This window comes from Arctopsyche grandis, chromosome 3 (genome assembly GCF_051622035.1).
Source record: "Arctopsyche grandis isolate Sample6627 chromosome 3, ASM5162203v2, whole genome shotgun sequence".
NCBI classification, from domain to species: domain Eukaryota; kingdom Metazoa; phylum Arthropoda; class Insecta; order Trichoptera; family Hydropsychidae; genus Arctopsyche; species Arctopsyche grandis.
Genome location: NC_135357.1, coordinates 27,479,009 through 27,506,807, shown reverse-complemented (window position 1 = coordinate 27,506,807; position 27,799 = coordinate 27,479,009). Strand labels below are relative to the sequence as shown.

Sequence of the window (27,799 nt, the reverse complement as noted above, 5' to 3'; positions counted from 1 at the left end):
GATATACACATTAAAAAGATTTTTTAAAATTTTAACAATGCTTCTTTGTTTTTTATAATACATTATTTTAAAATGTTCACATCATTGCAGAAGAATGATCAATTTCTTATCGTTAAACAAAAATGCTATTCTGTTTTTTTTTTACATACATTCCTAGCAGAATTTTATTAAGGGATGCTTAAGGCGCAGACACACAGAATCGCACGGCACGGCATGTCTAGGTAGACTCCAGTTGTGAATGGACGTGTCTTATGCCATTGTTTATTCCACATTTCTTCAAATATGGGAATCACCGCTTTCGATCACTGTCAAAACAAGGAAAATATACCACTGAAAACATTTCAGGGGGTGAATTTTGACCTGGCATAGATCAATCGTGCTAGCGTTTTTTTTACATGTGCACTATCTAAAAAAAAAATGTGCCGCGTACCACTCTGTGTGTCTGCACCCTTAAACAAATCGTTAATGAAAGTTCTGGGGTATGTGGTATATCAACGTTTACTTTCAGAAAATTTCAATAAGAGTGGTATTTATATTATTTTAAATTTTTGGGGAGTGTTATATTCACGATTGCGATCTTCAGAATACGATTGGATAAACTATAGGCGTATTAGATTTCAGAAAAAATTCCTCTGCTACGTATTTTTACTTTATTTTTCGTCATGCCGAGTAAGTACTGAGATAGGGTCAATTTGACATGTCAATGTAACGTAAAACTGCCGAAGGTATGTAATTGGTTATATGAAGGATGTGTCACGTTTTGTAGATTGAAATTAATGGACGTTTTCTGTCGTTCGGAATTCGTCGTCGCTTTTTGTGAAGTTCGGTGACGTCACCGCGAGCATTTTCCTCGGAATCGGGCGATCTGAAAGGCGAAAAATTTTGCATCGGACCGATGCTAGTCGTCGACGGGGTTAAAGCACTTAACCGACGGCCGTCATATCCGTTATGCGTTTATAATCATCGGCGATTTGAACCGCGCACTTCCTGCAAACCGGTCGCGGCGCCGCAAAAATAAAACGAAGAAAAAGAAGAGAGCAGATGGGGGAAAAAATGCGACCAGAAGCGGCCAACTTGTCTCGGCCGGACCCGAAACGGTTAAAATTCGCGTCGGGTGTCCGTGTCGGTGTCGTGTGGCTAATTGACACCGGAGACGACCAGGTCCATCGTCAGCCTCGCATCAATCGTCCTTGGAAGGACTGCTATAGAGTCGGATTTGGTTGCGAAACTAATTTTTGGACATTAATTGTAGTCGAGTGAAGGCTCGTATTAACCCTTTTGAGTGCTGACGTCTTTTCTGTTGAAAGTCCGCCACGCTGAAAATTTCACCAACATTTCCAACTAGAATTATTCAGAAATCTAATATAAAGATTGTAGCTAGTCCAAACAAACCCTAGATAACTACCGCGGAAGATTTCTAGTTTTGTAAAGGTGTGTTTAGACTCTCTAATATATCTTGCAACAATATAAAATAAACAAAAGAAGTCTATCAATTCGTGTATTTTTCCAAAACTAGTTCCATCTTCATTGTTGCTAAAATGTAATGCTCGCAATCTAAATGACACGCCACGAGTTCCATCGGGTAATTCTGCTATGGTTATAAATTCAGAAATTCCGGTGTAAACCAGTCTTTATAAACATTGACACGGATTACACGACCCATATTCAATGCATTTTTTTTTTCAATGTTACGTGGAAATGCCTAGCGGGTAGTTTTCTTGTTAATTTTTTACATACTCAAAAACAACGCTTATCGGCGTATTTCAGGCTCATGACCTTATAGGCAAAACGCCGATCGGCGTTGGTCAGCATTCCACAGCAAAAAGTTATGGCTATCGAAGTATAGCAGTATCTTTCACTAGTTTCACTCTACCGTGTGGTTCTTGGCACATTTTTTTGTAAATCCACTTATAAAATGGAATTAAAGATCAAGCATTTTACGATTAGATCTATCCTCACTCATTGACATGTCTTGAAAGCTCAATTCTTTTTGAGAAGTATATATTTTTATTTAAGAATTTATATTTACCATAGTGCGATTACGGGCTTTGCCCCAAGGTGACACCTGTGACCAAATTTGTACACATGTATCTACTTTCTATAAATTTATAACATTATTATTATAAATTCCAAATTATATTCAAATGATGGTGACAAATGAGGATAGGTTGGCAATTTGTTTGAAAAATTGGCTATTGGAAATCAGATAAATTGATAAACTCTGATAGGAAACGATCGATCTGGTGTCACATATATCCCAAATCTGGCCAGCAACACTAGGCTAGCGATTGGACTCATGACCCCTCAGTTGATAGCACTAAACGCTAACCGCTGAGCTATTAGTTTTTGTTTACTATATGTATACAGGAAAATATGAAATGTGGCTTTAATGAATTATTTGTGTGATATTAGGTTCTTAATTTCAAGTTGGCGTGCTTGATCTGTTCTTGCGTGCCACCTAGCTGCATTATTATAGGTTTCCAATCACTGGGCTATTGTAGGTCTACCATAATATATCTAGATAATTGCTGGCCCTATTGTCACCCTACGATACGCGTACCTATCATGGCTGCCGTTCGACTTATTGGGGTTGTAACTGTCCATCTTTCCGACATGGGTAGAGGAATGTTTGCCTTTTATCTGGATACAAAGGTGGATCTATTATTTACTTATATTATACAATAGTAGAATACGTTAGCTTTGTTAGGGTCAGTGGAGTGAATAATCAAATTAACTTAATGTTTGGCGCAAGTTTTGTTTGTTAAGAGAGGTCGGTAGAGTTAATGTTGGATGTGTGTTAAATTCGACTGGGTCGTGTTTTTGATTTAGATTTCCATTTCACTTTTCTCGTCATTCTCAGCCCTTCGATGGAAGGTTTGATCGATGGGACTTTTCTTTGGTAAATTTGCGCTCGTAAAATGTGTCAGTTTATTTTGACACGGCAATGTTTGATAAAACAAACACAACGTAGCTATAAATAAATTGGAGACGAACGCTCGGCTTGCGGCAAAATGAAAACGGAGCGGTTAAAATCCAATTTAAACATTATCGATTGCCAAATTTCAGGGTGCTCCTTCCCAAGGGGGGCGGGTTGTGTTGGGAAATTTCAAGGGAGGTTGTGGAATTTTCATTGTAAAAAATGTTGCGTTGAATTTCTCGCATCGTTAAGAAAATTCGGCATCGAATTTTCCGTCCTTACATTTTCATTAGGTTTTCCGTAATTTCTATTCTTGTCTCTTTCGAGATAAGTGAGTCGACGAGATAATGGAGCTTTAATTAAGTTATACAATATTATTATTTTAATTTTCTCATAATAGGTGCTCTTTGTCTATACATATATTTACATATATATTTGTGTGTAACTTGGAAGAATAAATTAAATTACGTAGGTTTGGGGTGTTCCTCTGGAGAAGAATAACTTTTTGATAAATGTCTTTCACCAGCTACTATGACCAATGTTTCCTCTGAGAATAGTGAGTGCGCGGAAAATATAAAGTTTAATCAAACTGAAAATAGTGTGATTTGTATCCCATGTTTTTTTTTTTTTTGAAAATATTTTTTTTATTCCAATTTAAAACATAAGATTGAGTGTGTTAATCAAGGTTATAATAGTACTCGGAGGGATAAGTAGGTAGAAAATTGTATAGTCAGTGGATGAGGAAGATGCTGAAATGGTACCCAAACCCAAAAGTGTGATCTCAATAGGGCAATCTTAAAATACAATACACCTTCCAACAGTGTTGAAAGTAAGAGATTAATTAATAGTAATCGTACGGTGAAGTAAGAAGAGGTATGTAATAAAGAAGGTTTTTCTTCCGAGTTATTAATAGCCATAACACCAAAAACCATCTTTCCCTAATGAGTGTATGTTTTCTAGCCAGCAGCATGGCTCGGTAGTTGCGTTGATACTAAGCACCGAGAGGTCGCTGGGTTCGATCCCGTGAACTGACCTAGATTGAAAATAATTTATTCTGAGTATAATCTTTGATGCTACTGGTCAGGCTTAGATTTTTGTGACTCCAAGTCGATTTTTTCTTATCAGAGTTTGCCAATTTATCTGATTTTATTGTTGAAGCGGTTCCTCCATCAAATTGGCAAAAACAATCCTACCCACTAATGTTACCACTATTTGAATAAGATTTCAAAATTTATTATCATATAACAAACATGTCTCGCTAATTTTCTCATATATAGTATTTGTATTATGCTTATATGTCTGGTTAGTGACGCGTTAGTGTATTCTATAATGTCACTGTGGCTAAAATGTAAATAAATAAAATTAAAATTAAATGGTGGCGTTCGGACGATGCTGTATGAACAAAAAATGGTTCACTATTGTCAATTTTTTTTGCTCTCTTTCTTTGTACGGTAAAGGAGAGGTCTATTGTTATTTGACGAGCACCAAGCCTACGTAAAGTGTAGTGATCGTATGTGTGCAGAATGAAGCAAGATAGTATGGATGTATTGAAGATGGCAAACGGACTATTTCGCATATGGTTGCTACGAAAATCGCAAATATAAAGTATATATTCAAGTGCCTAAAAAATAAGGCACTAGAATTCTCGTTAGTGTAAAAGTTCGCGTGAATGAATCTCGGTGGGTGGAATTTTCGAGTGCCAGCTATTCCGTGATTGAGATTTTAGTGACGTGCGAAAGAGTCACCGAACCATTGAATATATGTACTTACTTTTAGTTTGAATGCTGGGTGGAGAAGTCATCTTCATCAGAGCATGATGTTTGAATCATCAACATGGTGATGACCCAACTTTTGTTTCGGATGAAAGTTGCAATTAGTAACTAACTGCCGAAGAAATGAACGTTGTCTAATTTTCACTACATTTTTGCCTAATCTCTTTTACCCTGAAACCAAATACGTATACCACATCGGTCCTAAATGCGATCCTCATCAGAGTCACACGTACGTCTAAAGGTCAATAAGACCTCTTTTCGCATTAGCGTCTAATTGGCGATGGCCGCCAGTCTATCCGTCCGTCGGTTGTCGACCCCTGGGTCTCTCATCTTTTTTTTCAGCAGCTGCGGCCGCTGCGGGTGATCGTCCTGCGACAACTCGTCTTCCCTTTACGTCGTTGTCATCAATCTGGTTTCCTGGTTAACGTCGTTTTGTCTCCACGCAAATGTGCACCGTATGTGTACACATACATATTTGTGGTCATACCCAGCCCGCACGAATCCGCTGCCCCTCTGACTCTAAATCGGTCCACGCTGATCTGTCAACAGATGAACAGCGGAAGTCTTGTTTTCCGTTTACGACTTTTGTTCGTTTTAGTTTTGACATTGGTCTTGTTGGAACAAGTTCCAGCATTTACATGTTTACCTACATATGTATATACATACATCTGTGTACTATACACTACAGAAGTAAAACATCCTTATGCAACATTGACTACATATAATATGTACATTTACACCGGGGGAAGAGGATGGCAGTCTTATTGAAACGTAGCACTTAAGTTTCGTGCGATATTTCAGCGTTGCAACATTGTACAAAATTGACGAAACTATTAAAACAATTCCCTACCGTTCGTGAAGAAGTTTTACTTCAAATTTAATAATACATAGTACCGCGGTCCACATTGATTGGTCTGTTGTGTTTAAATGTAGAACTACGTATATCTGCCTGTCAGAGCTGTACACATATACTAAGGGCTTTAAAAAAAAAATAGGTTCCGGAACTCACTTCTTGTCAAGTTTTTTATTAGAAAAAAATATGTTATGCAGAATATTCATTTGAAACATAAAAAATGCTGAGACAAAAAGGTCCCGGAACGCTGTTCCGCCGCGTTACATGGGAAAAAATCCCTGCATATACTTAAACGTCATATGTGCCATGACAAGCATTATCCCAAGACGACGCATCTGGTTATATATTTTTTGTACATGGCTCAATTTTTCAAACAAAATAGTACTTACATAGAACACAATAGAAACATCTATGGACAATCAACAAATTTTTCGACAGCAAATTTGCGATAAATACATTATACAGGTAGCATATTTTTATAAGATTCAACAAATTGGAGATGCCAATAACTCGAATTTGCGAGAAACTGAGGGGGAGGATACTGATTTATTGGATCCGTCCCAAGAATTAAACTAGATAAATCGGATAATTCTAACAGAAGACAGTCGATACGTGTTTTAATAATAACAAGATCTCGCCAGCAGCGTATTTGGCCGGGACTTGAACCCACGACCTTTCTATTGGTGTGCAATTGCAGTATGCTGTGGTGATAGAGCTATCAAATGGAATTAACAACAGTTTATTGCGGGAATGCATACAATTTCATGCATTTTTAGCATAATATTGACTTACTGTAAGTCACCGGTCAAATTATTCAATAGATAATTTTGAGTGTATAACTAAATAGTTGTTGCAAATACGCTGCTGGCGAGATCTTGTTATTATTAAAACACGTATTAAAATACGTAAGATTTTCTTTTCGTAGATACCGTTGATATGCCCATTCACGAATAGACGTAAGTCAAAGTAATGGTCTTATCCAATTTTTGAGACATTATGTGCAAAATTGGGATCTTAAGTATCCACTTTTTCTACCCACCAAAGTTATCTCATTACCATTTCATTTCTATGTAGATATATTCGTCAGTGACACAATGAAAGGTTTGTCCGAAGTGAATTTGTAACGCTGGCAATCAAGTACGCCACTTTGAGATGTATTAAAGATTTTCCTCGCTCTTCAAAGTGCTAGTTTTCCATTTTTGTCGTTTATTATGCACGTTTCGAACGTCACCGGAAACCGAACGCTGCATTATTTTGCACTCTTAGTGCATTTTCCATGCATTTATTCCGCGGCAATTTTTCCTCCGCTGCACACAATGGACCACTTTGTGTATTGTACTCCTGGGATATTTGAACGCCTTGCGTTCGCAACAATACCTGTTGTTTTGTCGTCGACGTGGAACTTACTCCTCGATCAAGTATGATGTGACGCATCAGCGGTCCATTTCACTATCGAGTCTTCTTCTCGGGTCTGCGCAGAAGTTGTAATTGAATTGTCGTCGCGCTCTTCGACTAAAAGCAGACCTCACATGTGGTGTATTTTTATGTCTAGCTTAACATTGACCCAGAACGGTTTTATCGGTCTAAATTGAATCAATGCGTCGGCTGCAGAGTGGCTGATTCGAGGAATGGCATCTGTCAATCTTGAGTAGGTGTACGAATTCAATTTAATAACCGGTTGACTTAATAAGCTGGTTTTCATTAATGCTTATAATAACTGTATGTATCTATTATATAGTTGCTTGTGGCCCTTTGTATTTTAATATATTGTAATTGGATGGTTAGCTCATCAAATTGAAGCAGCGATTCATTTACAACACGTTCGTGAGCAAATGATCAAATACTATGCTTAGATCGGCGCAACATGTAGATATATTATTTAACATATATAATACAATAAGGGGAATATTTTGCTTTAGAATTTTTAAATTCAGTCCTCTCTCTTCAGTAAGTAACAGGAGAAAAATTTGGTGCGGCTACGAAACATATATTATATGACGTATATGAGCACCGGTTTGGACAGACGCTTGGATGTAAACTTATATAAAAGTCTGTTTTTGAAGTGGAAACTTCCCTACCAGCGAATTGGAGTTTATTTTTCTTTATTTATTTATTTCAATATTAGCCACAGTGATATTACAGAATACTCTAACGCGTCACTGTGACCAGACATACATACATATACGTATAATACAAATAATATTTTTAAGAAAATTAGCGAGACATCTGTTAGATAATTTTTTTTTTTAAATTAATATTTAAATAGTGGTGACATAGGGCGTAGAATGGTTTTTGCCAATTTGATGGAGGAACCGCTTTAACAATGAAATCAGATAAATTGGTTTACTTTGATTGGAAACGATCGACTTGGAGTCACAAATATCCAAGTCTGACCAGCAGCATTAAAGATTATACGCAAAATAGATTCTTTTCAATCGCGGCCAGCTCACGGGATCGAACTCAGCGACTTCTCGAAACGATGCACCCCCCAATCTGTCTCGTTGGACACGAGTAGGCAATATCGACTTTTACCTCTCATTTGAGAATTATCTCAAAAACCTAACTTGCCTCGTACCTAGGGATTGCATTAGCGGTAAATTGGAAAAATTACTGGAAATTATTTTATTGTGAATTATAAGTTCATATACAGGCATAATATTGCATTAACAATCGATGCAAATGGCGTATTGTGGTAGTCTAGAATTTGTTTATTTTCAGTATTAAATTTTTAAAATGACTAAAATCTTGGGCTGGATGAAGTTTTACTGTAAACAGCATTTTTTTTACGACTTGCAGTATCGCTTTGCTGATTCTCGCCGCTTGCTCTTATACGAATGCAATATATATCGTATTAATAGTATTTCATTGTAATAAGTTGTAGCGAGTAGCGAGTCTTCTGTCGGTTTGACATTTCCCTTTTACCATCACTGATGCGTTTGTCGCTACACTGACGCACTTTAGGAGTGGCTACACAGTCTAACCAAGTTGTACGGTTTTTTTTTATTTTATTCAATCAATCTATGTACACTCGTCATTACAGATCGCTCCAATGCGACGAGTGCACTACACAGATCAATTATATACATAATTCGAATTTATACATGACTTCTATGGTCAAACAATACGATCCACAAATATTTATACAACAATACGAATTTTATACAACAATCATCCACAGAGACATCTATATAGAGAAACCCGGCGAACCTTGAAATATAACATAATAACTTAAGATTTTGCGAGAGAAATGGGGAGGGAATGTCAATTTTGTAGGAATAATTTCAAGGAAAATCAGAAAAATTGGCTAACTAACAACCGACCTGGTCACAAACAAACCAAGGTCTGGCCAGCAGCAACCAGTGTGACTCGAACTCGTAACCACACTGACCATAGCAAGATGTAATAACCACTACTCCATGCTGTGCTGGTTTCAATTATGGTTATTAATTATTACGAATGGACTTTATGTATTTACGGTTCAATTAATGTTTTAGGAAAAGTAACCACATATCTGATCCACGCTATTGAAATTTGACGGTAAATTGCAATCTCTACTCGTACCTGGTGTGTGTATGTAGATTTTGTATAAGTAAGTTTCACTTCTGTAAGCATTTATACCAATGACTTTTATATATGTACATATGTAATATGTCATAATAGTACGCCACCGTTCGCGTCACAGACATCACCAATTCAATATTTATGATGCGATCAAACTCGTCACATACATATGTATTCACATCCGCACGGCGGACTCAAATTAGCGTCAAAACAAACGTATCAAGGCCACATCTCGCCATTCGGACACCCGATGACGTCACGAAACGTCTCGATAATAATTACCCACTATCGACTCAGGTGAGGCATTTCGAATGCGAGCGAGGAGGAAAATCGTATCTTTTCCCGAAACCGGATAAAGCACACACACACACACACGTTTATACTATATATATATACATATTTGTGTATACGACTCGTCAATTATATACATACGTGTGTATGGAAGAGCTCATCCACATGTGCGACCTTACTGACCTGTTGTGGTCTATTTTCGTGCGGTTTCATTCATTCAATGCCAGGAATATACTCCGTTCCCGATTCGAGTGCCGTATACACATACACACACACACACCCACCTTGTCTAGCTGTGTAGCTAGTTGGCTAGCTATCGATCTCGTTTTCATTCACATCGCTGGGTTTGTTGCTGAAAATTGCAAAAACTCGTTCTCGTTTCACGTAACGGGCTGTGGTGGCATCTCTTCGTCCGTCCGCTTCGAGATGATGGAGTTTTTTCTCCTCGTCCTCGAATCGAATTTCTCCGGTTGCTCCAATATCGGGTTTCGGATCGGTTAAGCAAGCACTTTGAAGAGCTCCGATCGTTGTTGGATGTTTGTGCACATCTCGATTATTTATCTCCGCCGGAACGAAAAATACGACGGAAAAAAGTGTACAAAACTCGTTCTGACTCTTCCTCCTGCCGTCTGCTGTAACGCTCGACCGGTATCCGTTTCCGGTATATGTATAAAAATACCATTACAAAATGTATCGATGTACCCATTAAATGTAATGTATAAAATTTTATCGTCGACATGGTCGTAAGGAAAGAATGAGTCCTTCAACCGACTTGGTATTTTGTACCGGCGATTGTAACCAGATCCGTTTGGAATAATTTCAATCAGTCATTATATTGTATTGTACTGTGTGCGATCGCAATGTGCGAAATAATCCTTTTACCATTGTTTTTATACTTTTTGAATGGCAGAATAGATATGTACCCAATTTAATATTTTCCCATGATATCGTTATCGGGCTGCTCCTGTGCGATATATTATATGAAATTAAACTTGTACATAATGGTCGAAATCGACGAATGGGTCTCTCAGACTGTATTCGTTGAGGGGGGGGGGGGGCTAATGTTGAGCACTTTATTGGTCGAATTAATGGATCGTTAAAATGGGCTTATGAAATATAAATTTATAGATTACTAGCTTTATTACCTGGCTTCGCTCGGTATTTGTAATATAAACCGCTTAAACATGACTGATCTAATAGTAAACATTTTATTAAATTTATTTGAATATTTTATATAAATTTATTTGAATACTCATTTGTTTTTTTTTATTAAATTGACTGTCACGAACAAACAAACATATATAGTAAGTCTCTTATAACAAATTATATGTACACCCCCGTGGTCTGCGCCCCCTAGGAGGTGAAGCCCTAGGGCTTCGCCTTCAGCGCCTACGCCCCCGGGAACTTCAAATCCTTTGAATCGGAAAAAAGCGAATTATTTGTTCGATGACGTCAGAATAAATTGACGAAAAATACGTAGGTAAATACAAACATACGAACAAACTTAAGTGTTTTATATGTAAGATACCTTTTTGAAATCACGCGACGCAGTGGGTAGGGATGGTTTTTGCCAATTTAATGAGGACCGTTTCAACAGTGAAATAAAATAAATTGGCAAACTTTGGTAAGAAACGATGGACTTGGAGAACAAATATCCAAGTTCGACCAGCAGCACTACAGATAATACTCGGAATAGATTCTTTTCAATCGAGGCCAACCTACGGGATCGAACCCGGTAAATTCTCTGTGGTTAGCATTAACGCAACCACCAAGCTATGCTGACACATTCGATCTTATTAGAAGGTAAATTTAAACCGGACTCTTATCAGTTGATTGTCGAACGTTTGAAAATCGATACAATTACACGCATGATGTCAATTCATATACTAGTGTAGACTTCAAGCATCTTCGTTTAACATATGATCAGCTGATTGGATGAGCTGCTATCGGGTATCGATCAGATGTATGAGAGTCGTATTGTACTCGACATATAATACACATGTGTACATATATGCTTAATTATTTTCAAAATGATTACATTTTGTTATTAGAGGATGAACTCGCTGTAAAAGTTGTTTTTCACAAAAGCGTGTATTTTTTGCTTCGATTCTTCGTATTTGGAAAGATGATTACTTTGGAGCGTGTCGATTCATTTGGTTGTGGTTTTTGCACGATTCGTTCGTATCGGGAGAGGGATCCCTCTCCATCCTTCCTCTTCCTCTTCCCTGCCGCCCCCCTACCCCGCCCCGTTACAATTATAGCGCAGACGTCCCCGTGTAAACTGTGCGTTTGTTACGTCACGTCGGATGTGCGGGAACACGGTGGGCGTTCGAGCCTCTCAAACTGTGGCTCGCGACGAGAGTTATGTTGGAATTTTGGATGATTTTCGGCCGTCCGCTGGCTGTACCGTTAGGTCGGTGGAAAAAGCAGTCGTGGCGCGGAACCGTCTATAAATCAGCGATCGCAGTCGTAATGACCTATAGTCGCAACTCGTGAACTTGGTAGGGAATGGGAGGGATTTGGCGCCAAAACACCTATTCCAGACTCGGGAAGGATGGGTGCTGTTAGGGCTGCCAAATATTACACTGGCTCGGGAAGACCACTCACTGCGCTTATGAATGAAATTTTTATTTAGATTGTTTTCATTCATTCATGGATGTTGCGTCTTCAACTGTTATATTTGATTTTGTCAATGAATTAAATTTGTACCGTTTACTTTAAAACCTTTTTGTTGATTTTTAAATCCCCGCTTTTTTCCTTAAATAAAAAAGAGGACACCTATAAGGGGAAGTACCATTTCCGGTCAACTTAAAAATTTGAAAAAAAATTACGTCGATAAGAATTTCAGTAACCCATACTAAGTTTCAGTTCGATAGGACTAACGGTGTTCAAAAAATGCTCAAAATACAAAGACACACACACACACTCATTTTTTTCTAGATCATGAAACGTGATCAGTAGAGGTAGGATAGTCACAGTGCTATCCATTGTTCGGCAAACCTTTAGCAATGCATTTACAACCTTTGAACAATACACGGCCCCCTCAGGCTCCGGTGACTAGTGATCAGTAATCGATTCTGAGTTCGAATCAGTCAAAATCTCGAGTTCGAATTGGTTATATGTTAAACTCACTGGTTATATGTATGTATGTTAAAACTGAGAATTTAGATATATAAATATGTTATCTTTTCATCTGTTCAATATATGTTTTTTGTATTTTAATGCTCGAGTTTGAAAATCATCGTCATCATTCACTATCAATTAACATACACTGCTGGATGTATGCCTCTCGAGTACGCTTCCATTCATCTCTGTTTTGCATAACTCTCATTCATCTTGCCTCACACATTTTTCTAATTTTATCCACTCATCTTCCGTATGGTTTTCTTTCACCCTTTTACATTTTCTTGCATACCATTCCAGTTCTTTTCTTGTCCACATTTAGTCCATTTTTCTAGCTACGTAACCACCCATTGCCTCTCTTCACTCTCCAGTATATCAACTACCCTTGTCATTATTTTCAACTACGTATTTCGTTTCCTCTCTCTCGTCGTTATGCCGAGCATACAGCGTTCCGTACGTACTGTAAAGTTTTGGCGTTCAAAAGTTTCACATTGATATGTCTTCATCAAACTTAGTCTACACTTGGATTCCGCTACACGCTTTATGGTAAATTATTTTTTTTTCATGTTTCCACGACAAAATAATTACGCGACTTAATGCTCGCGAAAAATTCGAAAGTTCTCTATATTAATTGTGTCACCTTAACATTTTGGCTATTGTTATTTTATGGCGGCATCTTCGGCCGCCGAAGTCAGGTCATCACCAAACTTTGACGGCCAGGATGTTTTTATCCACAAAAAATAGTCGACTATTGTGAATTACTGTTGTCAACCTTTTTTTGCTCTCTTGTTTTGTAGGACAATAGTGAACCATTTTTTTGTGGGTAAAGCATCCTGGCCGCTGAAGTCTGGTCGTCACTAAAGCCCGGACCCTGAGGGGGCCGTTTATTGTTCAAATGTTGTAAATGCATTGTTCAAGGTTTACAACAATTGAACAATAATCACTAGTCTTCGGCCGTCCTTGGATTCTTTTACGACAAAAAAGGGTCACTATTGTTAATTTCTTAGAAAAACCCTATTTTTTGTTCTTGTTTTGAACAATAATGAAACGGTCTATTGTTATTTGCAAAATGAACTACGACTAGCCACCCTTTGGTCATTACTAGTCACCGGACCCAGAAGATGCCGCGTATTGTTCAAAGGTTGTAAATGCATTGTTAAAGGTTTGCCGAACCTTTTTTACAAAGGATTTGCAACAATGGAACAATGGATAGCACTGTGACTATCCTACCTCTAGTCATCACTAGCAAATGTCTCCGAGAAAAAATCTTTTTATTCGGGCATAGTGGAATTTTGGATTTAAAAACGGCATTTATTTGCCGTTTTCATACATATTTCCTTGTTTTTGAAAATAATATATAACACGAATGAAAAAGAGATTGTTTAAAATCATCAATCTCTGCAACGAGATGTTAATGACGTGAGAAAACGATAGACGAACATTTCTCTTTTTTTTCTAAATAAATAAATATAACGGTAAATGAAAATGGTAAATTTGGACTCCCTAGTAGATTGTTTTTAATTGGAGCCTTTTGATGGTTTTATCAACGGTGCTCAGCTAAGCGGGGCAACGCTAGTTACTTTGAACTAAAAATCAAAGGTCAAAAAGTAATACAAAAACACGAGATCAATAGAAGTAATCGAATTATTAATAATTTGAATTATGTATCAGAGAACCATCTGTTCTACAGTAGATTTATAATTGGTTAGTCGTTTAATCTGCAACTATGTACATATAATATAACTGTAATACATATACAGCCACAGCATAATTACAGCCACACGTAGTCCACTTTGGTCCAACATTACATATGGCCAAAATGAGACGAATTCGGTATTGAACACAAACGTCCCACGTGTCCAGATTAAAAGATGAATTTACATATATCGCGTGCACGATAACCACCTGCCTAAAACGCACTTATTTGAATTTTCACACGATTCCATTCGACAGTTGATCATCAAATTAACACAAATAAGTCATAATCGTAGCAGCTCTTAATTGGCTCGAAGTCGGTATATCCCAAATTTTATTTCATAGAACATGAACACTCGCCATTACAGATCGCTTCAAAGTGACGAGTGCACTTAACCCTTTGAATGCTGACCAACGCCGATCGGCGTTTTGCTGACAAGTCCATGGGCCTGCAAAACGCCGATAGGCGTTGTATATTGAGCATGTACAAATTAAAAAAGAATACTACCTGCTAATAAGTCTTTAAAAGGTAGCATTGAAAAAAAATGCTTTGAACATGGGTCGTGCAATCCGTGACATTCACTTGTCAACGTTTATAAAGACTCGTTTACACCGAAATTTCTGAATTTATAACCATAGCAGAATTACTCGATGGAAATCCCTAACTGCTGAGTATTTTCAATTGTGGCTTGGAATTTAGATTGTGAGTTACATTTTAACAACAATAAAGAACATGGAACTTGTTTTGGATAGATACATTCATCAAAGAACTTCTTTTGTTTATTTTATATTGTTGCAAGACATATTAGAGAGCCGAAACACACCTTTACAAAACTCTAAATCCTCGGCGGTACTTATTTAGGGTAGTGATCTAGGGTTTGTTTGGATTAGCTACAATTTTTATACCTGCTTACTATTGGATTTCTAAACTATTCTAGTTGGAAATGTTGGCGAAATTTTCAGCGTGGCGGGCTTTCAACAGAAAAGACGCACGCACTCAAAGGGTTAAACAGATACAATTCAATTAATATACATAAGTATTTTAAACAATGCGAATTCATACAAACAGCCACAGTGACATCTATGGAGAAATTTTTGCTATATTTTATAATCAAATTGGCGAACCACAAGACGCTGCATAACCTGCGATTAACAAGAGAGATAGGAAAGGAAATGCCGATTTACAGGAACCGTTTAAATGAAAATCAGAAAAATTGGCAAACTCTGATAAGAAACGATCAACCTGGTGTCACAAACCAAGGTCTGGCCAGCAGCGGGATTCGAACCCGTGACCATCTGCTCGAAAGCATAATATGCTAACCACTAGTCCACGCCGCTGGTTGATCTCAATTGATCTCATTAGTGAATAAATGAGTCGAAAGCAGAACGCTCGTTCCAACCCTAGCTGCCATTAGAGACGGAGGGGAATAGGATGATAAAATTGTAGAATCTGTGTTGTGTGATCCATTGATGTTTTCGTTCCCGTTTGCCCTTTCGTTCGGCCAACGGCGCCATTAGTTTGGCGGAACGTTGTTGACCCAAAAGCTGACGTAGATAACAATTTTACGAGCCGCATACGATTTATAGAACTCACACACTCAGTTTCATCTCGATGTGTGCGTTTTATTATTATAATACGAGAAATCGGACACAACCGTCGACTTGTGTACATCTCTCTTTTGGGTAATTCGATTTGAGGAAAAAATAGGGGGAGAAAATGGTATCTTGATTTATCGCATTCCTCTCTGACCCTTTCGCGTTTGATTTACGGCCGCCGTCGGATGTAATTTATTTATCAATGCAGCATTTTGCTAGATCGCGGATCGTTCGTCTTCTTGTGAATGCGTTTTTCTATGTTTTCATTTGTATGATAATAGTGTTAGCACGCGACGCGATGACAATGGATGCAGGGTAGATTCTTATTCACACCACCACGCAATCATGTCTTTGTATGTAGGTCGTATGTTAGTTTGGACTTGTGCATTTCCCTCTCATCGATTGCATTCGGTGTGGTGAATATAGCTCGTTTCTGATAATTGGCAGTCGGTGAAACTGGCTTTACACCGAATGCCGACCGATAGATGTGTAGGCAATTCTCCTGGGCACTGGCATCATCCGTTCACCTCACCGACAGTTTAGAGTGAGAAAAACCAGATGAACTTTTCACAGCTTTGAACTGTGACTTTTAAAGCTCACGAGTCGGTGTGCAACCATTTCGACGTATTTATCTAATGTGTTTATAAATAGGACTCGTTTTAGACAAGTGTATCGAAGCTGTTGTCGCACCCACCAAATGCTGTCCAGTCTAATTGAAACGTTGTTGTAGTAGCTGTGCCTCATTTGTGTTGACAGGCCTTTGTTTTTGCAATTTATAATGCATCTTTAGCTCTTTCGATTGGTATGAATAGAATACTTCAGGTTGCTATATGACGGAAGAAAGTATAACTTGGGAGTTGTACATATACACATTTTTAGATTATAAATTTGAAATCATATTCAAGTAGTAGGTAGGATGGTTTTGCCAATTAGATGGGGAACCGATTCAACAATCGCAAATCAGATAAATTGGCAACCTCCGATCGATTTGGTGTCATATACATATATTCAAGTCTGACCAGCAGCACTGCCGAAATACTCGGAATAATTTTTCCTCGATCGAGGTCAACCCAGGGCTTGAACACCGAGCTATACTGCTGGCTGATTTTGATTTATTTGTTCTTTTTCTCGATTTATCCCTACAGATTTGCAAAACCTTGTAAACCATGTGCTTAATTAGGTTATTCTAACGGTATTTATTTTGAGTCCCAGCCTTTTACAGATTGTGCTTCGTTTTTCTTTAACCCTTTTGAGCAATCTGCTAGTACATACTGCGACGAAAATATTTTTCAGTACTACTAAATACTACAGTAACATATTATTTTTAAATTAATTCTTACCTTTTGACGGAAACGAAGATATGTCTTGAAGAATAGTCCCGGAAGGGGTCGAGTCCATCCAGCTTCGTTCGCCAGATAAATTTGGCCATATATGAATCCCGATTCGTTCCTTATCCGCATATTTCCCCATTAGCCAGAACCCCACATTCGTTCTATCTGTTGGATTTTTTAGGGATATATTGACGCCATTATTATTAAATGAGTAAAAGACGTATCAACGTATTGAGACGCATGTATGTATGTAAATATATACGTTAGGAACTTGCGAGAATACTGATTTTAACACCTGAGACATCTGTTGACATATAGGCGAAGCATAATCATTGGTTTGTGAACGCGAAGCGTGAGCCCAACTAGTGAACAAGCACCTTTCTAAGTACATACATTCCACAGTCAGCTCAATTAGCTAAATGATTACAATTTCAATGGAAATGTTCACTCTTAGTGTTTTTTTTTTTGTTGCACAGATTGACATTAAAAGTTGTTACAAGGTTTATAAATTGAGATTGGCTATAATATTTTATTTTATATGGCAATTTCTCCTAAAATTTTTCTTTCATCCATTGAAAAAGTTTTGCGAAATTACAATTCAATGTTTTTTTTTATAGTCTGCAATACCAATCTTATACATACATATAAGGGGTCTACGTGACGAGCCAGAATGCTAAATTACAGAAAACACAAATATCGGAAGGCAAAGATCGAAAATCGAAAGATCAAAAAAAAAGGGTACATGGTAAACGATACATACTCACTTAATTTGCGCGAGCAGAGTACAACAGGAACAAGAGGAACAGGCTTTTCCTCCCGTATTCTGCGCAAGCACATTAATAAGGGAGGAAAAGCCTGTTCCTCTTGTTCCTGTTGTATTCTGCTCGCACAAATTAAGTGAGTATGTACCGTTTACCATGCACCCTTTTTTTTTGATCTTTCGACTTAAGATCTTTCGATTTTCGATCTTTGCCTTCCGATATTTGTGTTTTTTGTAATTTAACATTCTGGCTCGTCACAAAGACCGACATATAAGATATAAACTTCACATGCTGAAGAGTGTTTATCCATTAAATTAAACAGTAGAATGAGCCACAATCTGCTAATTGACTCACCCGACTAATCAACAAAGTCTGCCGTCAATTTGTTTCAAGTGGATTGCATCAACTTAAGGACTTATTCATTATTAAATTTTACACAAGTGAATGAAGCATTCTTAACAAATTGCCAAAATTGTACACGCATTCTTCTATAATGGTTTCGGAGACTTTGCAATGTCACTTCTTCGCTGAATACTTCAGCTCGATAAATATTCGAATGCTATAGATTCTTCACGTCAGTCTGCCTCATTGTGAACGCCGTCTATTTCTAGTTCTTCGCTGTCGTCTTCGGTGAACGATCGACTTTTGAATCGTGCTAAGTGGTCAATTTGGTGAAAGTTCACTTGCAGTCGGGTGTGTTTTGTTGTGCATCTGCGTTTCCGCCGCACCTGTCTACCCGTTGTGTGGTTTTCCTGTATTTGGCGCCTGCGTTGTTTTTGCAATGTCGTGTTGCAATGTGCTCGCCGTGTCGACGAACCCTACAAGTCTACGTTCTCGTCTGTCGTGTGCAGATGGTGACATATGTATGCTTAGAATGAAAATTAATGCCACGTCAAATTGTGTTTGATTTCAATGCCAAATAATTTCATACTTATTTGAACATCTGTAAATTGCACTGCAGTTTCTATTTCTACATAGGTTGGCGATGCAATTTAATATGCCGGTGATAGCAACTGCGAATGCGATACGTGTCATCTGATTACAAAACCGCAACGTTTTAACCACACCTTTTACTTTTCAAGTTCAATATCAAGTGAACTTGATTTATATTATTTTTATTACTTGGGATCAATGTCAGAATGCAAGTTCATATAGTTCCTACTTTACATGCTTATACTCGGTTCTACTATTAGATATAAGGACTTATATTCATATTCACATCAGAATCGTAACATGGGATAAAGTTTATTAGTTAACCCTTTGAATGCTGATCAACGTCGATTGGCGTTTTGCTAAAAAGTCTATGGTCCAAAACGCCGATAGGCGTTGTATTTTGAGCATGTACAAAGTAAACAAGAACACTACCCGCTAAGCCGTTCCGGGTAGCATTGAAAAAAAAAATTGAACATGGGTCGTGTAATTCGTGTCAATGTTTATAAAGACTGGTTTACACCGGAATTTCCGAATTTATAACCATAGCAGAATTTCTCGATGCAAATCTGTAACTGCTGAGTATTTTAGATTGTGGCTTGGCATTTAGTTTGTGATTTTAACAACAATGAAGAAGATGAAATTAGATTTGGAAAAATACATTCATTAATAGACTACTTTTGTTAATTTTATATTGTTCCAAGATATATTAGAGTCTAAACAACCCCTTACAAAACTCCAAATACTCGGTGGTAGTTATCTAGGGTAGTGATTAGCTATAATTTTTATACCTTCTTTCTATTGGATTTCTAAATAATTCTGTTTCGAAATATTGGCAAAAGTTTCAGTGTGGTGGTTTTTCAACAGAAATGACGTTAGCACTCATAGGGTTAAAGAATGGAATGTGAGTAAGAAGGTTTAAGAAGTAGCAGAAGGAATATGATTGATGAATATCGTTCAGGTATTTTGAGAGTGACAGGGTGTGGTTTCAACTTGGTTTGAACGTTGATAAAATCGAAAATGGTTTTCTTATTCATTAAGAAGCTCGAGACTGAATTGTAAAGTGATGCTAATGCTTGTTTTTTTTAACAATTTTTGTTTTAGTACTCTGGTGCCGTGGAAAATATTCAGACAGGAGTTGAACTCTGTGCATCCCATATCTTCAGGATTGGAAACGATGGCACTGAAAACTACTATAGATCTCACTTGCAATGATTTCATTTCGAATTTTGAGTTTGATGTTTTTACTAGGTATTTTTTTTATTATTTTATTTAGATTGTCTTCATTTAAGAATCGATTGAATTGAGATGTTAATAATTTTGTTGAATTTCAGGTTATTTCAACCGTGGGGTACTCTATTGCGGAATTGGCAAATTTTAGCAGTTACGCATCCTGGCTACGTCGCGTTTCTCACTTACGATGAAGTCAAAGCCAGATTACATAAATATATAAACAAAGCTGGAAGCTATGTATTTAGGTATTGTTAAATTTATGCTTATTTATTATTATGTTTCTGCAAGTTTTGCTCTTGAAAAATGCTAATTTTCGTTACAGATTGTCTTGTACAAGATTAGGTCAATGGGCTATCGGCTACGTAACAACCGATGGTGAAATATTACAGACGATACCTCAGAATAAAAGTCTCTGTCAGGCGCTTCTCGATGGATATCGAGAGGGATTGTTAGTATATACATATATATATATATATATATTTATTTTATTATTTACTGTTAAGTTTTGAAAATATCAATAAATGTAAATTGTCGTTTTAGTTATCTGTATCCGGACGGTCGAGACGTGAATCCTGATCTTAGTTGGGCGGTGCAATCGCCGAGTGAAGATCACATTGCAGTCACCCAAGAGCAATATGAACTATATTGTGAAATGGGTATGTTTTTTTTCTCATTTGAACTTGGAATTTATGTAATTTTTTTGCTTATTTATTTTATTTTATTGTTATTTTAATTATTTATAGGGAGCACCTTCCAGCTTTGTAAAATATGTGCAGAAAATGATAAAGATATTAGAATTGAACCTTGCGGACATCTACTCTGTACACCCTGTTTAACTTCATGGCAAATAGTAAGTGTTTTCATGTATATTTTAGTGAATTTCTGTTGATAGTGTAACCTTACCTATTTATGTTACTCGGTTAGATTTGGGGGGTTGGTATTTTGATTCTTTAGTTCTTTCCTTGACTTATACTCGTCATTGTTTTTTTTTTTATATGTTTCACGCCAAAACGTTTGCTTGATGCAACAGAAAAATAATTTCCTAGATACATACATACATATGTATAATGTTTGGAATCATAATATTATATTATCTAGGATTGTGGAGTCTCTTCAAAATTTACTGACTCCGACTTTATCTTATGATTCGACTCTAGCTCGAACGATTTTAATGAGATCGAATTTTCTTGCCAATGTATAAAATTGTAGCAATTTTATATGCCAACAATAAAATTTTAATTAGAATTTTCTTTCCAACAATATAATTGTAATAAAAATAATAGCAATTTTCAAAATATAAAAAATTAAGGGAATTAAAAAGAAATCACTAAAATTTGACATGTAACCCAATTTATTGAATTAATGGTAATGAAATAGGTATAAATAAAAAGTAAGTACATTCATATACATAAGTGTATATAAATTTCATACACAAACAAGTTAATTTAATAAAAAAAAAGTATGAGATGGAGAAAACAGTTTGGTCACAGCAGCTGGTGACCAAAATCATAAAATACGTGCAATTCAATGATTTTATTTATAATGTAATTTAAATTAATGTTTTTTATAAAGAAATTATTAAATTGCAATTTATTAGTGGATTTATTTCAATAAATTGGAGACTAGTTGACACACCATAATACAATTGATTAAAGAGAATAATAAAAAGAAGTCGTGAGTCGGTTGATTTTTTATAAGGCTATTATTACAAGACTCCGACTCTACAGCCCTGATAATATCTGATATTTAATATGAATCACACTTTATTATTGGTTAGAAATACCAACTGTAAATCATTTGGCTTCAATTTTATTTAAATTGTTTTGTATTTCTTTGAAGGATTCCGAAGGTCAAGGATGTCCATTTTGTAGAGCAGAAATCAAAGGTACTGAACAAATCGTTGTGGATGCTTTTGATCCTAAACATTCAAAGAATCAACCAAATCGTCCCAAACATCATTCGTCTGCTTCATCGAGTACTGAAGGGGGTAAATATAAATTTAGATTATTTATTTTTCTATTTATTAAAGTTTTCCGACGCCATTCAAAGTTCTGGTTTTCTTTATTAATGGTTACTTTACAGGTTCGTCGGAACCGATATCACCACCCGTGCACAACGGCTTATCACAAAATGTCAAGTTGATTAACAGTGAAACTTCTTCGGCGTCTTCGGGAGTGTCCTCGTCTTCGAGTAGCTCCAACGCGTCTTCCAGTGTAGGAGGTTCTAAAGGTTCGAATGCAGTGTCGTTGGCTAATTTCAACGGTCTCTCTGATGACTTTGACGACCTAGAGGTAATTTTTTCTTTTTATTATTTGTGTTTGCTTGTGTGTCGCAACAATTAGACATTTGTGTACGTGCACTTTTGGCTTTCCGTGTTCCATATATTATTATGTGTGTTTCGTCAATTTGATCTAATGCATATATTTTTATATGGCGGTTTTTTTTTGCACTCGTTTGACTCATTTATGTTCTTGAAAATTCGTCATATAATATGTATTATATTTTAAAATATATTACTTGATATGATTGAGTCAAGAGTATACTTTTTTTTTTTTGCATGCAATCAGATAGTATATTTGCTTAGTCATTGTGTGTACTTATCAATGTATGATATTAATTTTGTTAAATATTAAATAATTTTTTTTAATATATTCAAATACATTTAATTTTATAAGCCCGATTTGGACAGTAGAATAAATTTAAATATATTGAATTTACAGTTTTCAATGCACGCTTTTATACTGTCTGTTTAAATCGGAGGTGTTTTGATAAGACTATTATTGGAACACGTTTTTCAGGTGTTTGATAGTTTTAAACAAATAACATGATGCTTATTGAATATTCACAACTTTGCTGCTTTTATGAATCCTTCGAAACGACCGGATCAATCCGATGTTACACGACTAAGTTTCACTACTTTAATATAATTGTTATTTCATTCGGTTCAATTATGGCAATGCATATTTTCTTCTTACGTTATGTTTGTTGCATTCTTTTTGTTTGTTTTGGCTTGTCTTGCATCAGTTTTTTTTTTCATTCCAGCACGCTCCTCCTTTACCGCCGCATGGTTGAAAATTTTTGAATAACTGCCAGCATCTCGATTGTGATTTATTTGTAAGATAAGATCTGTTTGAACTGTGTCGGTTGCAGTGTTGTGTTTTGATTGACTCACAGCGGGTGATGTCGCACGTCCCCGTCCCCCCCAATAATCACTTAATAAATGTTGGAATAATTGAATTTTAAAAGTATAGTCTTCAAAATTGTGATTTATTACGAATATTTATTGTTTAAGTTTCGATTTTGGACGTTATATAAATTGAAGTGAGATTTTACGAAGTTAGAGAGAAAAATTTAGAATATTTTTATATCTAATTATTAAAGTTATTAAAGTTATTTCTTAAAAATAAAGTGCAAATTAGTGAATTGGAATATGAGTAGGTGGGTTTTTCTTTTATTGTTTTTTTTTTCCATTTTGTAGTAGGTATGTATGTATGAATTTTATATATACATATATACACACACACATACATATATATATATATATATATATATATATATATATATATATATATATATATATATATATATATATATTTATGTATTGATTTAATATTACTTTTTAAATGTAATAAATTATTTTTTTATATAGTAATGAGAAATAAAGGTATAATATTTTTTCACCTTTATATACAGTAATTACATCATTCAATTCCACACTATTTTTGTTTCTTGTTGTATTAGGAGAAATGCTAGTATGTTAAGTATCTTACATAAATATATTTATAGTATTTTACGATCATTATTTTTTTTATTTTAAATTAAGACTACTTTTTACCGAGAAAATTCTACACTGTACCCATCATTTTGTCATTTTCTTGTATTTCGCAATGAATTTTATATTATAAATTTTAAAAAAGATTTGAGATGTTTTTGGCAATTAGTTAACATTTAGTATTTTTAAACAGCTGAAACCGCCTTTTGATGAAATTCTTTAAGCATTAATAATATACATTTGGCAAAAGATTATCTATTTTTATATAACATACAATTATGGATACGCAAAGATACGAATTTATAAATATTTTTTTTATTTCTTATAAGACTTAGTTATATTAATTAGTGTTTAAATTAAAAAAAAGAATTACTCAATTGTTTTTTCGAACATGTATCACATTCTAAGTACATTTCTAATTTCGGTATTGATCAATAATAAATAATATCTACATTTTTTCAAATAATATCAATATTTTAGCAGTTAGAAATAGGTTGTATGTTAGTATTTTTATACTTTTAACTTATACATGTACCAAATATGCTTTTTTATATTTACTGTGCATTTAGAACTAAATTATTACTTTACTTTACAATTAATAAGGTGATATAATACTCTCCATTTTTTTTAGCTAATAAAGAATAATTGACAAGTTATGAGTTTTAAATGATTTTTTTGTTTGTTAATACAATCTCGAAGGAAACCGATTTTTAAGCATCCATCATCATTTCAATCACCTTTATCTTTACATTCATGCTTGTATTATTGCTCACATTTTAATACGTTAATTTATTAGAAATCATTACATCATGTACTTCATTCATTTATATTATTTCAATTCAATTCAATGACTGCTTCATTATACATAATCTATTGATTATGATTTATATTTTAATTTATGAGTGTACTTGTCCAATTTAGACTGTAACAAATTTAAATCGATAACATGAATTATTGTACGATGTTGTTTGTATAGTATTTCTTTGTATATGATAATGGTATTCTTCCAAAGTATTTTATGTTCAATCACATTTTTAAATATTTTTATATAAGCATTAATTTTAATACAAATTAAACACACATTTTTTGTATCATTTCATTGCACCCATTATATTTAAGAAGAATTGAAAACTACAATTATATACATACATATATCATTACACACAGATATAATTTTATTTGTGTGAATTCCTAAGAAGAAATTTGAGGTAACGTATACAATTCTACAATGTTATTCAAGCATGTTTTTTTTATATAATAATTTAGCACTGATAATATAAATGTGAATGGCTTTACTTTCAATGTTAAATTAATATAAGGGTGATTGTAGCTAGTTTTTAATATTTAACTCGTTAATCAATTTTTATGATTATTGAAATCGAATTCTTACGATTGTAATTTCTTATTTTCAGGATTGCTCAGAATTTAATGCTGCGACGAGTACAATCCAAGCCCTAATCAAACATCAGAGAACAGACGATATGCCTCATAGTCCTCTTGCATCTCCACGGCCTATACGCAGAGTGAATCAATCTCGTTCTGTTACACCGACTCCGAGTAGCGCTCCTATGGTTCCACCCCATAAGTCAAGTGTACAGTCTAGTGCTCCATCGATACCAGCTCACAAAATGCCAATAATCAATCAAAATCTGATATCTTCAGCCCCGCCTATTGTCAGTAGGCATTCAGCAAATACCAGCTTTCAATCGCATGCACCTGCAGTTCCTGCTCATAAAAATGTTTGTATGCCGCAAACTTCGATGCACCAACCGTCGACTAGTGTTAGAAATTTAAATACCGTAGTGACCCATTCCACTGAAAACACATATGGTGAACTTGTCGGTAGTACATTATCGAAAAATATGGAAGGAATGTGCGATTCGAGAGGCGTTCGAGTGACGGATCAAAGTTCTAGCAAATCTGCTTTAGCTCCTAAAAGACTTAAAGATTTATCTGCTCCTCCATTGCCTCCGAGAAAATCAGTGTCGCCGAGTTCGGATGGATCAAGGCCAGTGCCGGTACTTCCAGCATCGTCGGTCCTTAAAAAACAACAGCTCATAGCAAATGTTCAGCCGAATGTTAAACAACTGAGAGACATTCCACCGATTCATAGTAGTGAGAGAATAGAAGAGAGAAATAGTTTTATAGTTGATAATACAGATAGAGTACAAAATAATGGAAATCGGAGTCCACTAAGCAATGCATCTAGTATGATTAATTTATCCTTTCAAAATCCGTCGCAATCTGCATTACCGAAGAAAGGCACCACTAATTTGTTAGACGTAGGTAGACCAAACATTTCGAGCAGTAGAAGTTCTGAAGATTTGACTAAATTTCCAATCAACCCAACGATCCTTTCAGGGACTGTTTTCGACTTTAGACACGTTGCTGACCAAATTCCGTTCTCGGAACGAGGCATAGATGGCGAACGGAAGTCAAGTTTGGGCAATCAAAGCGGTGAGAGTAATTTGTTCTCTGTTATCACCGGTTCGACTGAAACGATAAGCGGTGTTATTGATACCCGATACGAAGTTCTACCTCCGCATAGAAGTGTCTGCTCTATTCAAGACCCACGAATGTTTAGTAAACCGATCATTTCATTGAATAAAAATGTTGGAAATTCTTCGAGTCAACATATCCTAAGGCCGTTGCAAAGTATATCAGCTGAAACCAGAAGTGAAACATTTGCTCATCCTGGTCAAAGTGGGGAATCTGCTCACATTTTTGGAAGACAAGAAGATGCTGCGCCTCCAAAGTCCATCGCGAGAATTCAACCGATGCAAAGTAGATCGATGCAGCAGCAGCAGCAAGTGTTCGATCCCATACCTAAACAGCATTTTGATGCCAAAAAGAATTCTGGCTTAAAGCTTGATAGTGATAATTCTATTGCTCATTATGAAAATGTCTTATTGGATAGTAAAGGTTTGGTTGTTTCAGTAAAGAAACAACAATTACCCACTCCTACGAACCCTGTTTCTTCTGATTCTTCGACTTCTTGTGAATCCTCCACCGCTGATAGATTTAATCCTTTGACTCACAATTCTATGGGTCAGAAATTAGATGACAGCAGCACATCCAATGTACCTTATGAAAATATTAATTTTGACTATATAGCTAGGCTAGTGAGTGAGGGTTATCCCAAAGACAGTGTGGTGAGGGCTTTGGGCATCACAAGAAACGATATAGAAATGGCATGTGACATTTTGCATGAGTTTGGAACAAAGACTGTTAAGTGCCAAAATAATAACGGCAGCGATTGACTGACATGCTGTAGTGTGTATTTTAATTTTTAATCTTTTAATCAACAATCACAAATATCCTAAAACTGATGAAAAAAAATTAAATAACTCATTTTACGATTCCTCTTTCTGTCCGATGTAGACATTGTATGTAATCATGGAATCGGAGATTTTAACTTTTTAGTGCAACACATTACAATTTTTAATGTTTCTTAAGCATTTTTATATGTACAATTTTTATTATTATGTAAGTAATTTATACATGTTTTTTGGCTACTCTGTTTCTTAAATATGTATTTCCAAGCTAACAGCAATAAACGCAACTCGTATATTAAGATAGATTTACATCTAATGCAAAAATAATTATACATATATATTTTTGTAAACGTACTCTTAATGCCTATTTGCAAACATCCACAGATTATTTTTTTACTTTGATCAACCGACGTTTACAGCGCTGACTATACTATTAATTCTTAAATAACTACAGACATATGTGACCTCATCTTTCAGACCAAGACGTTGTCTGGAATTATTTTTTTTATCGTCTTAATTTGACAGTGATCATTGCAGTGGCAAATTTTTAGAAGGCGTCAAAATGCATAATTGAATCATTATTAGAAACATATGTATAGGTAATAGAAGTATTAATGGCAGTATTTTAATATATATATATATATTAATATTTTTCTTACTATTTGTATACCTGTCACTACCTATTCATC

General features: G+C 35.6%; 1 protein-coding gene across 1 annotated transcript in view; it reads left to right on the top strand.

Annotated features, from left to right (window-relative positions):
* Cbl (E3 ubiquitin-protein ligase CBL) overlaps nt 1-27,166 on the top strand; it is a 32,237-nt gene extending 5,071 nt beyond the window's left edge. The window contains exons 2-9 of the mRNA XM_077427517.1: nt 19,935-20,081; nt 20,165-20,308; nt 20,386-20,511; nt 20,604-20,719; nt 20,807-20,913; nt 21,903-22,050; nt 22,146-22,354; nt 25,248-27,166. Coding sequence (XP_077283643.1) covers nt 19,935-20,081; nt 20,165-20,308; nt 20,386-20,511; nt 20,604-20,719; nt 20,807-20,913; nt 21,903-22,050; nt 22,146-22,354; nt 25,248-27,095 — 2,845 coding nt within the window. The 3' untranslated portion in view covers nt 27,096-27,166. The remainder of the gene's footprint in view (nt 1-19,934; nt 20,082-20,164; nt 20,309-20,385; nt 20,512-20,603; nt 20,720-20,806; nt 20,914-21,902; nt 22,051-22,145; nt 22,355-25,247) is intronic.
* The last annotated feature ends 633 nt before the right edge of the window (nt 27,167-27,799 follow it).